The sequence below is a fragment of the Komagataella phaffii genome, chromosome 4, assembly GCF_000027005.1.
Source record: "Komagataella phaffii GS115 chromosome 4, complete sequence".
In the NCBI taxonomy this organism is placed as follows: Eukaryota; Fungi; Ascomycota; class Pichiomycetes; order Pichiales; family Pichiaceae; genus Komagataella; species Komagataella phaffii.
In genome coordinates this window covers 1,696,942-1,711,965 of record NC_012966.1, presented here as the reverse complement: position 1 = coordinate 1,711,965, position 15,024 = coordinate 1,696,942, and the positions used below count along the sequence as shown (strand labels likewise).

Genomic DNA, 15,024 nt, shown 5'->3' with positions numbered 1-15,024 from the left:
CATTATTTTTGTCGGGCACGACCTTATGCCGTAAGCATTGTGTAGTAAGTTTGTTTGAGGCTCGCTCCTATTGCAAGGTGAGAATATACTTCTATCTACTCTGTATCCTTCTTTCAGGGAAAATGAAATTATAAGAGAGGCTGGGATGCCTTAAAAAGATTCATCTAGGATTAACCAAACGAATACAAGTGATCTTGTAAGGAGATAAACTTTGGTGTTTCGCAATACCGTGCAATTATAGAACATAAAAAGACAAGGGGAAACTTGCTTTCTTACTTACTTACTTTCTAACTTGGGTACTTGAAATTTAGAGTATTATTACTTATTTCTGGAGTAAAATGAGGTGACTGGTATAGATGGAGTTTTATCTGAACCTAATAGCCTAATGACTAACAAAGAGGGCACACATAAGCAAGACAGGAGGGCAATTATTTTGCCAGTAGCTTCCAATCTAGTCCAAATTATAAGCTATTGTATCTTGGGTAATTTATGTTTTCCAAACAGAAAGTTTTTTGAGTTTGCAGACATTCTTGGAAGCCAGTGGTGGATGTGCCTTAGTTCAACTTTACTAAAAGAGATGTAATAAAGCGCTAGTTCTACTTTCAAACAACATCCTTTAGCAAGATATGGCTTGCAGGACAAGTTAGCAGAACCTTGAACTTTACAGTACCAGAATATTATCTTTGGCGGCTAAGACCATCCATCACCATACAACCTGACTAAAGTTTAGCTGCAGCGATCAATGTTTGCTACATGTTCCAAATGAATAATTATCAAGTGATTAGTCCCTTTACTTCAACTCTGTTTTAATCCTAAAAGCGAGATGTGTTACTCATACTGATGACCCATAAATTTGGCTCTGTAGAAGAATATGTAATTGGTTTCAAAATGAATTCAGAAGCGGATGGTTCATTCCCTCCCCAGTTCCATTTCTTTTGAATCAAGTTTGAATCTTTATGATTTTGTGCATACACTCAAGCTCTCCAATAAAGACAATACGTGAATGAATAGCGGCCTTATCTTATAAAGATGAAGTGGTTTTTAGCATTGCCGGTAGTTTATATCTTATCCCCATTAGCCATTATACCGTCTAAGGGGCCATTACTAGCAAAACGGGGCCTGGGGACAACTGAGACGTCCACAAAATCTTAAGGTTGTCGAGATTAACCGTAATGGGCAGCAAATAAACAATAAACAGCATTTTTGTCGGACACTTTGTAGTTCTGCCCAGCCCTGCGTATATTCATAGACGTATGATAAACTAGTCAACAGTGAGAACTATATTCACTGTAATCCTGCTCTCTGAATCCAAATGTCCGAATTGTCAAAGGATGGTCTGATGGATTTATGTTCAGATTCTAGTAGGCTTCAATACATAAGTTGCTTGCTTTTGCAGAACGTAGAAAGTGAAGAGCTAATAATGCAAATCTAACATGTTACCGAACTGGTGCTAGAAAAGCATATCTTACACATGGTAGATGAAATTTCTTAAATTGACTGCATGAAATTCTACTTCGTAGATGCAATATACATTTTGCGGCGATATTCTTCTAGATACTCAATAAGTTCACGCTCCCGAAAATCGACTTTATTCAATTACTTTCACTCCATGCAGTAGAAAAAAAGGTCGCCCAACAGGCAACAAGATAAATCGAGTCATCTGATAAGAGACCAACAATTTTTATGCTATGAAAATCTATATCTAGGAGGTCTTGTTAGAAAAATTCAAACGATAGGATGAGGGAGGAATACTAAGCAGTCAAAGCTTCTATTTTACCGACGCTCACAGTACTGAGGGTAGGGTCCAGTTAGATGCTACCCTAAAGATGGTGCAAAAATATCGCTGAGCGTACCCAGAATGTTTAGATCGAGGGGCGATAACATCCAGATTATGGTTGCATCTATGCTGATATTAAATCATAGGACATTAATTCTTTCAATTCCAGTGGTTCAGAGGCCATCAACGGGTTTGCATAACAGCTTTGAAAACATTCCAAGCCCCCACCAAATTGATGTAGACGAGCAGCTCATCAAGATTAGGGACAACATAAGACTATCATAGCTACAAGTGATTCCTAAAAAGTGATTAGATTGAATATTGATTACAACAAGGTTCCGAAAGTATCCGGAGTATCAAGTTAAATTCTATCCTTTACAAACATTCCAAAAAAAGGAAGTGAACACCTTAACGAGAAGCCGAGAAAAGGATTAACCAAAAACATAATCTTCACCAATTGGGCAAAGCGCATTTCGCGAAGTGTCACTTGATAGATATAACCTAAAACGTCAAACTATTAAATCCTCATAAGCGAACCCAATCATTCTGGTTGACAGGCATAATGGTGTTCCATTCTTCTTTCATAGAGGCTCTATTCAATGACGTTCACAAAGAAGAAGCAAGTGCCAATTAGTCCAAATACAAAACGAAGTTTTGTTAAAACTTTCAATAGCACGGATAAGTGGTTACATAAATTTTTGGTATTTCAAACCTGCGGCATTTGATCTCACATAGAACAACTAAAGGACCACGCTATCTTCGGCAACCATCGGAAACTTAGAATGAGGAGCATGTTTGAGTAAATGAAACATACTCAACAGTGAACACAATAGGATGCATTTAAGATTACATGATCATTAGTGGATTACTTAAGAACATCTTCAGCATTCACTAGGAAAATATTTTATATTCAAAGAAGAGTTTGTCAGCCTACGATGACTCTCATTAGTGAGACGACTAAAGTCATTAATAAATTTCAGTGACTTAAACCAATACGTATACAATCAGGTCAAAACATATTAATAGAAAAAGGGTAGACTCGGTCACTCTTGCTAAAAACCAGAAGGAGTACTAAAGCTCAACATACATAGTAAGTAAATTAAGATCAAAATGAAACTGGCTACTTGAATACAGAGCTGGGAAAACGCATAACGTTTATAAATGTATTAAATATGAGATGGTAGAGTTCTGTTTGATTAAAACCGCTGAAAATAGTTGCTTACCAAGTGGCTAGATCTGGACGGTTAAGAAAGTAGCTGCTGTTGTACAAAAATCCAAACGTTGGTGATCAGAGCAAGGACTATTATGCTGATGTAATAGAATGCAATGCTTGTAGTCAATATTTGTTCATACCTGACATAAAAGTACTTTCCAAGAAAACTGGTCAGTTACAAATAATAAGATTAGACCGGTGAGTGACTTAGCACATTCTAGGCAAAAATGAACTGTGGGATGCTTGCCACTAACTATAATACTATACTGTAAAAATAACTGTTCAAAAAGGACACTTATCGGTTCGTAAGTAGATGACAGGAAAATAAGGGGCCATCAAACAATAGATATTGAAGGCTAGCATATTGGTAGTTGTTCCTGTAAGATTAATGTTTTTTTGGGGAGCTAGTTCATCATAAAACAGGGCAAAGGCCAGGAATCAATCAATTCACATTAGAACTTGGTTGATAACAAGGGCTCCCACAATTAATCGTCTAAGCGATTCTCAGCGGCTTGTAAGCATTACAGCGAGGTTAAACTTTAGATGAAAGGATCATTATTCTTTGAGCGTGTTACCATTATCAGGGTAGTAGGATTGAACAGAATTATGCTTGCTAAACACAGATCTCAATCCAGCGAATACCATGATATGCTCAAAGAGTTAATCTACCCATGACCCAAGCTCAGTATACGGTGAGTATTCGGGGGCGCGCAAGTAGTTTCCTTCATTCCACTACATTTCGATACGTGTTAAATCTAATTGTATTCTTGAAAAGAAAGCTTGGACGAGGTCATCAGAGCATCTTACTACTACGTGATGATAGACACAGAGTTGGGTTACTTTTTTAAAAAAGGGTTGACATCTATGTTTGAACTCATTTCAGTCAAGTAATCATCTGAGACCATACACCTGCATCAACTACACATTCCAGCAAATATCAGCTTTTCCAAACGGAGAATGTAGCAAAGTCAACAAAATGAAAATCGACGACCGCAGGATGGACACATCTGGAGCTTTCCAGAATATCAAGTATCAAGTGGAGCGGTGAACGAAAAATCCAACTACCCTATCCTCATTTAAAACTCTCAAGAAAAGTGATCTCTCAGTTCGGTAATCGGAATATTAAAAGATTTCAACATAAAAGAAAGAAACTACCTCGAAACGAATATGTACAAGCATTGCATAACAATTCAAGTTTTCAAACTAGAAAAAAAATTCCTATCTTGTAGTCCCCTTAATCACTTTTGAGAAATAGAATGGGAGCAGGCAACACGAGGCATGAGTTCTTTGCTTTTAACCAAAACTTACAGAAGAATCTTTACACGTTTGGTAGGCAACAAAACTATACCGGAGCTCAGTTTGCACCAGGCAAATGCTCCAAAAGTATGAAGCTACGAGAATCAAATCGTCAGACTAATCAAGATAGGTCTTGCATTCTTGATACCGATACTTATCCATCCCTCATCAATGCCTTCGCCTGTCTACAGCTATTGATCATATTGAGAAATTTGGTACAAGGCTTTTAGGAACGTTTCACAACTGTCAGCAGCATGATGTCCTCTAAAAACTTCTTAATCCATATATAATCAGACAAAGCGTGACTAATCTGTACTACCTCTGTATGTGTGGTCATTCTCTTTACGATTCGTAAAACACTACAGCCTTCTTTGCAAAGCTAGAATAGCACATACCTAATTGAGTCCATTGCGACAGTAGGCACGAAAATCCCCTTTCTATCTAACGTCGCTCTAGCGCAACTACCGTCTTTCAGAAGAAAAAGAAAATCACAGCCAATTTATGAAAGCAATCCAAGCATTTCATCATAAGAATCAGGACCTCAGGACCAAAGTTGCATATACTCTCGATAATCTGCAATTTAAGACTTACAGCTCATTGCTTTCTTGACTATTTTCTAGACAGGTACACCCAATTGTTGAGAAAAATCGCACTATGGGCAAAGTAACTCCTGGTACCTAACTCTGTGTACTTCAGCACCGAATGTCGGATACCGGTTTACAAAATATTCTTACCCATATTCTACTTTAACTAAATCCTAGCTTTTAAATTAGCAATGTTCAAGCGTTGAAAATGCACAGCATCTCAGGCGCCAAAATTACTACATGTATTGCTTGATGCTGACAAGGCCATGATATTAAATAGAGACGACGTAATTGTTCAGCAATAGTGTTACCTGCATTATCAATGCTCAAGCTCGTGAGATGGGATGTTGTCACCAAATCATTTGCATAGGTGCCAGTACGATTCTTGAGGTTACGCCTTGTTTAATGCTTTCTGATTCATAGCACAAAAACAAGAATCATTGCCAGTTGTTGATAGGTATCTAAGTCAAATCTTGATTTTCAGCAGAATACCAAACTTAAATTCAGCCAACTTACAAGAAAACAATAATACCATGAACTTTGAAAGCTGATAGTTTTGGATCGTGACTGATTTGTCACACATTTGGGCCAACTTGAGCTTCTCCGAGTTATTAGCTTAGAGGTCATGATGTATAAGTTGTACTTTGTTAACAATCTCGTTTAAGGTATTTTGAACCTTCAGCAGCAGATGGCTCTTGCAAAAGAGCTGTTTTTAAACCGCATGCTGGGTACTCTCTGGCACTACAATGAAGTTGGGAGTTTCATGACTTTCATTCAGCATTCGAGCGAATCTAAGCGCATCATTTTTTCAAATGGTATAGCTTTGGGAAGTCCTATCCCTAATGAATACTTTCGTGAAATAGCTAAACAAAACGTATATTTAGAAGACTAGTATTTATTCGTTCTAATGATAACTGTCTTATGGCTTGAAAAGATTAGTCTAACCACAGATTCCATTAACGGGGCAAACAGCATCCAGCATTAAAAACTAAGTAAGTTCTGTTGCCACATAAGCTATGATCATTTTGATAGGAAGCTTAGATTGCTTTCATAAATTGGCTGTGATTTTCTTTTTCTTCTGAAAGACGGTAGTTGCGCTAGAGCGACGTTAGATAGAAAGGGGATTTTCGTGCCTACTGTCGCAATGGACTCAATTAGGTATGTGCTATTCTAGCTTTGCAAAGAAGGCTGTAGTGTTTTACGAATCGTAAAGAGAATGACCACACATACAGAGGTAGTACAGATTAGTCACGCTTTGTCTGATTATATATGGATTAAGAAGTTTTTAGAGGACATCATGCTGCTGACAGTTGTGAAACGTTCCTAAAAGCCTTGTACCAAATTTCTCAATATGATCAATAGCTGTAGACAGGCGAAGGCATTGATGAGGGATGGATAAGTATCGGTATCAAGAATGCAAGACCTATCTTGATTAGTCTGACGATTTGATTCTCGTAGCTTCATACTTTTGGAGCATTTGCCTGGTGCAAACTGAGCTCCGGTATAGTTTTGTTGCCTACCAAACGTGTAAAGATTCTTCTGTAAGTTTTGGTTAAAAGCAAAGAACTCATGCCTCGTGTTGCCTGCTCCCATTCTATTTCTCAAAAGTGATTAAGGGGACTACAAGATAGGAATTTTTTTTCTAGTTTGAAAACTTGAATTGTTATGCAATGCTTGTACATATTCGTTTCGAGGTAGTTTCTTTCTTTTATGTTGAAATCTTTTAATATTCCGATTACCGAACTGAGAGATCACTTTTCTTGAGAGTTTTAAATGAGGATAGGGTAGTTGGATTTTTCGTTCACCGCTCCACTTGATACTTGATATTCTGGAAAGCTCCAGATGTGTCCATCCTGCGGTCGTCGATTTTCATTTTGTTGACTTTGCTACATTCTCCGTTTGGAAAAGCTGATATTTGCTGGAATGTGTAGTTGATGCAGGTGTATGGTCTCAGATGATTACTTGACTGAAATGAGTTCAAACATAGATGTCAACCCTTTTTTAAAAAAGTAACCCAACTCTGTGTCTATCATCACGTAGTAGTAAGATGCTCTGATGACCTCGTCCAAGCTTTCTTTTCAAGAATACAATTAGATTTAACACGTATCGAAATGTAGTGGAATGAAGGAAACTACTTGCGCGCCCCCGAATACTCACCGTATACTGAGCTTGGGTCATGGGTAGATTAACTCTTTGAGCATATCATGGTATTCGCTGGATTGAGATCTGTGTTTAGCAAGCATAATTCTGTTCAATCCTACTACCCTGATAATGGTAACACGCTCAAAGAATAATGATCCTTTCATCTAAAGTTTAACCTCGCTGTAATGCTTACAAGCCGCTGAGAATCGCTTAGACGATTAATTGTGGGAGCCCTTGTTATCAACCAAGTTCTAATGTGAATTGATTGATTCCTGGCCTTTGCCCTGTTTTATGATGAACTAGCTCCCCAAAAAAACATTAATCTTACAGGAACAACTACCAATATGCTAGCCTTCAATATCTATTGTTTGATGGCCCCTTATTTTCCTGTCATCTACTTACGAACCGATAAGTGTCCTTTTTGAACAGTTATTTTTACAGTATAGTATTATAGTTAGTGGCAAGCATCCCACAGTTCATTTTTGCCTAGAATGTGCTAAGTCACTCACCGGTCTAATCTTATTATTTGTAACTGACCAGTTTTCTTGGAAAGTACTTTTATGTCAGGTATGAACAAATATTGACTACAAGCATTGCATTCTATTACATCAGCATAATAGTCCTTGCTCTGATCACCAACGTTTGGATTTTTGTACAACAGCAGCTACTTTCTTAACCGTCCAGATCTAGCCACTTGGTAAGCAACTATTTTCAGCGGTTTTAATCAAACAGAACTCTACCATCTCATATTTAATACATTTATAAACGTTATGCGTTTTCCCAGCTCTGTATTCAAGTAGCCAGTTTCATTTTGATCTTAATTTACTTACTATGTATGTTGAGCTTTAGTACTCCTTCTGGTTTTTAGCAAGAGTGACCGAGTCTACCCTTTTTCTATTAATATGTTTTGACCTGATTGTATACGTATTGGTTTAAGTCACTGAAATTTATTAATGACTTTAGTCGTCTCACTAATGAGAGTCATCGTAGGCTGACAAACTCTTCTTTGAATATAAAATATTTTCCTAGTGAATGCTGAAGATGTTCTTAAGTAATCCACTAATGATCATGTAATCTTAAATGCATCCTATTGTGTTCACTGTTGAGTATGTTTCATTTACTCAAACATGCTCCTCATTCTAAGTTTCCGATGGTTGCCGAAGATAGCGTGGTCCTTTAGTTGTTCTATGTGAGATCAAATGCCGCAGGTTTGAAATACCAAAAATTTATGTAACCACTTATCCGTGCTATTGAAAGTTTTAACAAAACTTCGTTTTGTATTTGGACTAATTGGCACTTGCTTYTTCTTTGTGAACGTCAATTGAATAGAGCCTCTATGAAAGAAGAATGGAACACCATTATGCCTGTCAACCAGAATGATTGGGTTCGCTTATGAGGATTTAATAGTTTGACGTTTTAGGTTATATCTATCAAGTGACACTTCGCGAAATGCGCTTTTTGTTATTGGTGTGGTCTCTTCAAAGGGTACAGGGAAAAAATGAATTGTCCTATTCTTTTCGCATAATGCCAAACAAGAAACTAAACCAAGATTATGTTGCTAACTTTGAACAAGACGGTGCGTTTGTTGTGTTTGTTATGTCATGTTTTCTTGATTGAGACATAAGGGTAAATCGTTTTATGAGAGTTCCAATTGGTAGTTTCATCTTAATGTGACAAGGTATCTATCTAATTTCAATCATTCCTGCAGTGAATAAAACTAAATTTAAAAGTTAAGCAGCAATAAACGATGGCACGTACGCTCGTACCCTTTGTAGCTCTTTTATCCTTGCGGATTTCAACTAACAGCGCAAGGCGCAAATTATCGTCTTCAACTGAGTACGGTGTTGGGCAAAGTTAAGGCAAAAATCAGTGAATCGGTAAGTGTGGGCTCTGAGTTACTGGCTATTAGGTGTACACAGATGACAGAAGCCTCCTAAAAATGCGAAATCCGGTTCAAAGAATTTAGTTTAGCTATTAAAATGACGAGAATAGCTTACCAAAGGAAATACTTCATGAAACAGGACCAGGAAAAACCTGGTAGCCACATGTAGCTACAACTGAGGTAAGTAGAGCTGGAAAATGGATCCTCTATCTCCAATCGTTGCCACTCCAAATTTCAACGCTCGGTACTCTGAACAACAGCCAGGAGGAAAGTAGGTGAAACTTTGTAGCTGCGGCCCGCTACCACCTTTATTTGCATGTTTAGGGAGTTTTAATGCGTGTTTAGCGTTTTAGAGACAAGAGACAAAGCCATTGCAAATTACGTGCTACATATAACCTTGATTAGCGAATGAGACAGAAGTCGAGATGGTACGTTCCTTCTATCTGCCAGCGTTAGGAGTTTAGTGGGTTCATGCCGGTTCTGATGGCAGGTTTCAACTAACAGTTGCAATTGACTGACTCAGATGTCTGATGTCCAGACTAGAGAACTTCTGGTTAGGCTGTGGGATGACTCCAGAGACAACGTAAATAGCAGTTATGAATCAGATAATGGTCCCTTGCGTATTAGGGCTACCTGCTTTTCCCCAATGGAACTGGATTAGCGCTGGTTTGGAAGACAGATCTTTCCAAATCTAGACCTGATTTCTTCACAGTGTATGTTGACATTATTAATCAAAAATGGACTCGCGGCCGGTAGCCGTAGCTTTCCCAGACGGAAACGTAACTGCGACTGTGTCACTTGACGCAGCTGTTAGAATGTGGGATAGCAACGCTGGATTCTTTTAGTGGATCGTATAGATTCCAAAGGAATTAGAGAAAATGGACAAAAGGCCCGTTTTACTTGGGAATCTTCCCTCCAGACGGTGAAACTATTCGTTTCGGATTTGGGCTAGCATTGTAAAATCTTGATCCCTAGATATCAGTAAACTTCTTCCAACAAAACCAAAAACCGAGGTTTCGTTTTGAGTATGCACGTAACGACAGATAGTAGAAACATTCTCTCTGCCCGAAACGACAGAAACGTTATGATCTGCATAAGGGGACCACTGGTCAATGCTGCAAGGCCACCGTAACTGGAAGGAAAAAGACTATACTTTGCAATCATTTCCGAAGGTTGCAAAGCCAGGATCTGGAATTGACTTGAAATCTCCCTTAATCCAGAAAAATATCTTACTGAAAGTTGCATTAATAGTAGTGTTGTTTTTCCCCACACACCAGTTGAGAGATCAGGTAAGGAGAGATAATGGTTGAAGTAGAACCACAGTTCCAGCATCTCACATTAGGCTTCCTGGACCAAAATGTACATAAAAAAATACATCCTTATTCTTCATCTCTTCAGTGGCGTTGATCATCCTGTCGCCTAACACCATTTGATACGATATACGATGCTTATCGATTTTCTAGGTGAAAAAAAACAGAATACTTTGCTTTCTCACACCCGAAATTGAAGTTCTGTTTTGATAACAATGTACAAATCTAATTAGATTGCTCAAGAAAGTACGCCAGCAGAATCCGGTGCTGGGGATTGCCGGTGTGGTTTTTGGCTCCGTTGGTTACGGCATGGCGCTGAGAACGCAAGCATTAACTATTGGATCTGGCCCTTGACAAAATTTTTGTTAATGATGCGCGAACCTTTTTGCAATCATCTCCTCGTATGAATGGACCTTTCATTCGTTTTGGCCTCATTCCCTGCAGCCAACTAACTCAATTTGGTAAAAAAAAATGTATTGAGAGTAAAATTCAATGTCATTTACTTCGATTATGCTTTATTATTTGCACCCCTTATAACATCTTGTAGTCGACTTTTGAATAACAGTGCAGAAGGAATACCTCAGCGAGGTGACAAACCTGTGTCAATTTCCTCGCGACGGTTGTCGCTGCAAATAAGTAAATAATTTGTGATGTATTGCAAAACAAGGACTTCAAAAATTGGAAAACAAGTATTGCAGAAATTGCTCAAGCTATGAACCACCTTAACGTCTCAAATCTGTATTGACTAGATGAAACAGAGAGTACGGGATGAAATTGAATGGAATAAGAAGAAAAGAACGATTACACCACCCCGATGTGCTATAGCTCCCAAGAAATCGTTTCTTGCGGCTAGTCCTTGTTCTCAAATGACCGTAGGTGCAGGGGCCTATGAAAATACCATGAGTCTTTTATCACAGCACCTGAAAACTTTTGTTTTTGGATTAACTAGTGGAGTACTCTATGAACTGGTGGAGAGAGTCTGGCGGGTGAGTGGATGATACTAAACAGAGTTTGCACCAGGAATCTTTAGGGCAGGTAAGCTACCATCGTAATATATAGTAATTATGACCTATATTATTCAATCATACAATGTATGCATGTCCTCATTTACAGTAAGTGATAAAGCTTACATAATACTTTGTAGCTAAAAAAAACGTATGCCTCAGAGCAAGTATCCTTCCCTAGAAAAGGTACACAAAAGCTTAACTGTACTTCCAGTGTCTCGTGCTATTTCATGATTGGTAGTATCAGGTATTTTTGAGAACTTAAAGTAGCTACTTCACTTGATGTCAAGTATAGTTAATAGGGAAGTACTTTTTGGTTGTAGGTTTTTTCGACCAAGGGTACAACACTCATTGAGATTTTTTAGATATTATAACGGTACGGGACTTTCAAGCTGCTTTGAATATAAAGCCAAGCATGAATATTTGTCTGGTGTACTGAATAAGCGCCACCCATCGATTATCCTGAATAAGGGCTCGTTCAGGTACTATGGAAGACAGCGAGATCAGAACCAAAGGTATCTTTATACGACTACGCTTCTGTCTAAGCTCAAGATTAGATTGAAATGGTTTCTCATAAGGCAAAATAGGCCTTATAATATTGACGAACTCTCGGCAATATTTTCTTGGGTCGTGATGGGAAATTTGATTTGGATCGTCATTGGAACTACCACTTTTGTCGGCCTCTTACTCTACATAGCAGACACTGGGCTTAGCGACAGCACAATGAGCAAGAGGATATTGCTAGATTTGTTGAATTATGACACCAAATTGCTGATTCTTTCAAATGGTAATATGCAATCACGATATGAAAATGGCCGAATCATCCTGGAAAATGTTACTCTATGTAATTTGGATGAGAAGAATGAGAACATACTTTATGATGTCCATGTGAACTCGCTGAGTTTAACTCTTTCGTTTACCAAGTGGTATCTGGGTAGGGGTCTGATTGATACTGTAGATATAAAAGGCCTCAATGGAAAAGCCTATCTCAATTCTTCTTTGGAAGAGGGATTATCACCAAGGCTTTCAATAGGCCGCAGCAGAGTCAGAAACTATTCTTTTAATGCGGTTAAGATTCAGGATGCACGAATTGAGCTTGTATTGGCCAGACCCGACAAGTCTTTGAAGGTATCTATCTTTTCCTGCGAATTGAATCAGTTAAGGCCTCTTTGGGTTTTTTATGATTTATTGAACGCTAACCACTGCTCCGGGTCCATCAACGAATCTTTGTTCAATATTCATGAACGGCAGTTAAGGAACACCTTCGGCGATGGAAATACTTCGTTTACTGCCGAAGATTATCCTTGGAAAAGAACGGCAAGATTAAGGGTCGATCAATTGGAACTGAACGGTATGCCAAAGTCCGCAAAGCTTAATTGGGTTACTAGTGGGAAGGTTGAGTTACTGGTAGATGTAACGCTGCCTAGCGCCCCTGTTACTGGCAATCAGGAATCATCTACGTTCTCACAAGTGATTGAAAGATTATTCAGTACAGATGAAGGTTTGGAAGATAAGGAACGTGAACCTTTGTATACTATAATTGACTTCAAAGTCTCGTTCCAGGATTTACAGTGCACTATGCCCCAAGAATTACCTCATGATTCGCTAGGTGTTCCATTGATATCACATGAAGAATTGAGTAAGCTAGTGAGATTTATTAATAGCAAGAAATTTGCCAGTCAAAGCAAAATTGAGGAGTTAGAAGACTCAGGATCCTTTGACCCAATGGATTTACCCTTGGATAATGTTGGGGATCATTATGTGGATACGAGTGACCACTTGCCTGTGATAACCTTTAGGATGGTAAGGCAGTTAGACGAGCTGGAGGGTATTGATCCCCTACGAGTGCTCGCTCTTTCCAGTGCTACTCAGAATCCCAACACAAACAAGTTCATCGATGCGATCCTTCGAGAGATAATAACTTCTATGGTGAGCTTTAGAAAAGAAATCCACACGGAAATGATCACAAATTTTACAAAAAGAAGCAATTTTGAAATCTTCTTCAATAACTTTTTAATCAGCAACCTTATTATTGTGGGGCTAAGTGCTCTGATAAGCTAGAGTCTGCTATAATAATTATTTTGTCTATATGATAATACTATGGTCATTGGCTGCCTAGCAGCACGCGAAAGATTCGGGAAATTCCGAAGTAAAGCTTTTCATAGAATGGAACCAGTGCTCCTTCGTACTCTTCCTTACGAACAAGAATCGTTTGAATGTTTCAATACACCACCTGGCTCCAAAATATAAGCGACACAGAAATCATCAGCAGAATTTCTATTCCTGGAACGCACAATTCTGCAGCCCACCATACTGCGCTACCTTCAGTCCAATGTCAAGATGCTTCTATAACAGAACAACTTCAAAATGGAGTTCGGTTTTTGGATATTCGAGTGTCTAAACCACTAATCGATAATAAAAAGGCGGTGAACAATGATCTAATAGTCGTTCATGGCAAGTTTCCGTTGAAGCTGATTGGAAATGTGAAGTTAGATACGGTTCTAAAGGACGTGTATGAGTTCCTAGAAAGAAATAGCTCTGAATTTGTGATCATTTCCCTTAAGCAAGAGGGTTCCGCAAAATGGAATCATGAACACGACGAATTCGGGGATGCTATTTGGAATCACTACATTAACAATAATAGGGACAAGTGGTACTTGAATGATGGAATTCCAAACCTGAGAGATGTCCGAGGAAAAGCAATTCTGTTTCGTCGCTTTGGAATTGTAGATGAGAGCAGAAAGAAGGATTTTGGAATTGAGGCTTCTTGGTGGAAGTACAACTGTGAAAATGATGACAGAGGAACTATTAATGTTCAGGATTGGTGTGAACTATCTTCTGGACAAGATATTGAAAGAAAAGCCAACTTTATCAAAAATCACGTTTACCGGGCTAAAGAATATAACTCAAATAAGAGTGAGCCTAAGTTATTTGTCAACTTTTGCTCGGCATCTAATTTCTTCGACCCTAATTGTTGGCCGGCGAAGATTGCTGAAGCGTTAACTAAAGCCAACATCGAAGAGTCTTTTGGAAAGGGGTCTGGAATCGTTATTTTGGATTATGCTGAACAAGACAATTGGTATCTGGTTCGAAATTTGGTCGATAGAAACTTCCAATAGGTTAAAATAATAAACCCAGCATTTCCCATTGTGATTACTTTGAGATGTATAGCTCAGGCGTTCGGCATTTTCTTTATTCCTTTTCCTCAGCTTTTATGTTAGCTTATATGGCTCCAAGAAAATCTTCTTTAATAGATCCAATAGCATATATTTCATTAACGTCCGTTCTCGTTCCCACTACTTTCAGTCTTACCTTACTTCCCTTTGTAATGAGCTCGTCATTAGACATATACGCAGGTGGAGAGTTTGAAGGATTGTACACAAGATTATCTGGAATTAACCTCGTGCTTACAAAAACATTCAGTGGTCCTACATCAGCAAAGAATCCTATAGGGGAAACATTAGAAACAATAGCATCGACAACTTCACCCTTGAAGGGTTTCCATACAACAGCCCGATACTTGACTTCAAACTCTGCAGAACCGGATCCTGGAATAATTCGACCCTTTCCGACGTCAATATTCATCCCATCTAGGACAGTGACAATATATCCAAATTGACCTGTACAAGTACCCTCTACATCAGTGAGTAGCTTTTCTCGAAGATATTGATTCATCTGGGGTCCAAAGTATGACGGATGAAGAGTCAAAATTAAAGAAAGATCTTTAAGAAAGAACATTGTGATTCTAAGCTGTACAAGAGATCTGTATATTCTTTGCAAGTGATGAAGTGATCACCTGGCTTCTCAAGAAGATTC

General features: G+C 38.5%; 3 protein-coding genes across 3 annotated transcripts; 2 read left to right on the top strand and 1 right to left on the bottom strand.

Annotated features, from left to right (window-relative positions):
- Positions 1 to 11,490: 11,490 nt before the first annotated feature.
- On the top strand, positions 11,491 to 13,269 carry PAS_chr4_0908 (Mitochondrial distribution and morphology protein; the record flags this gene model as incomplete). The annotated part of the gene is made up of 1 exon (XM_002494312.1): positions 11,491 to 13,269. The coding sequence occupies one exon, from the start codon at positions 11,491 to 11,493 to the stop codon at positions 13,267 to 13,269; it is 1,779 nt and encodes a 592-aa protein (XP_002494357.1).
- Positions 13,270 to 13,424: 155 nt separating this feature from the next.
- PAS_chr4_0907 (1-phosphatidylinositol phosphodiesterase) lies at positions 13,425 to 14,327 on the top strand (the record flags this gene model as incomplete). Its single annotated transcript, XM_002494311.1, has 1 exon — positions 13,425 to 14,327. The coding sequence occupies one exon, from the start codon at positions 13,425 to 13,427 to the stop codon at positions 14,325 to 14,327; it is 903 nt and encodes a 300-aa protein (XP_002494356.1).
- Positions 14,328 to 14,430: 103 nt separating this feature from the next.
- PAS_chr4_0906 (RNA polymerase II subunit) lies at positions 14,431 to 14,946 on the bottom strand (the record flags this gene model as incomplete). The annotated part of the gene is made up of 1 exon (XM_002494310.1): positions 14,431 to 14,946. One exon carries the CDS (start codon positions 14,944 to 14,946, stop codon positions 14,431 to 14,433), a length of 516 nt encoding a protein of 171 aa, XP_002494355.1.
- Positions 14,947 to 15,024: the final 78 nt, after the last annotated feature.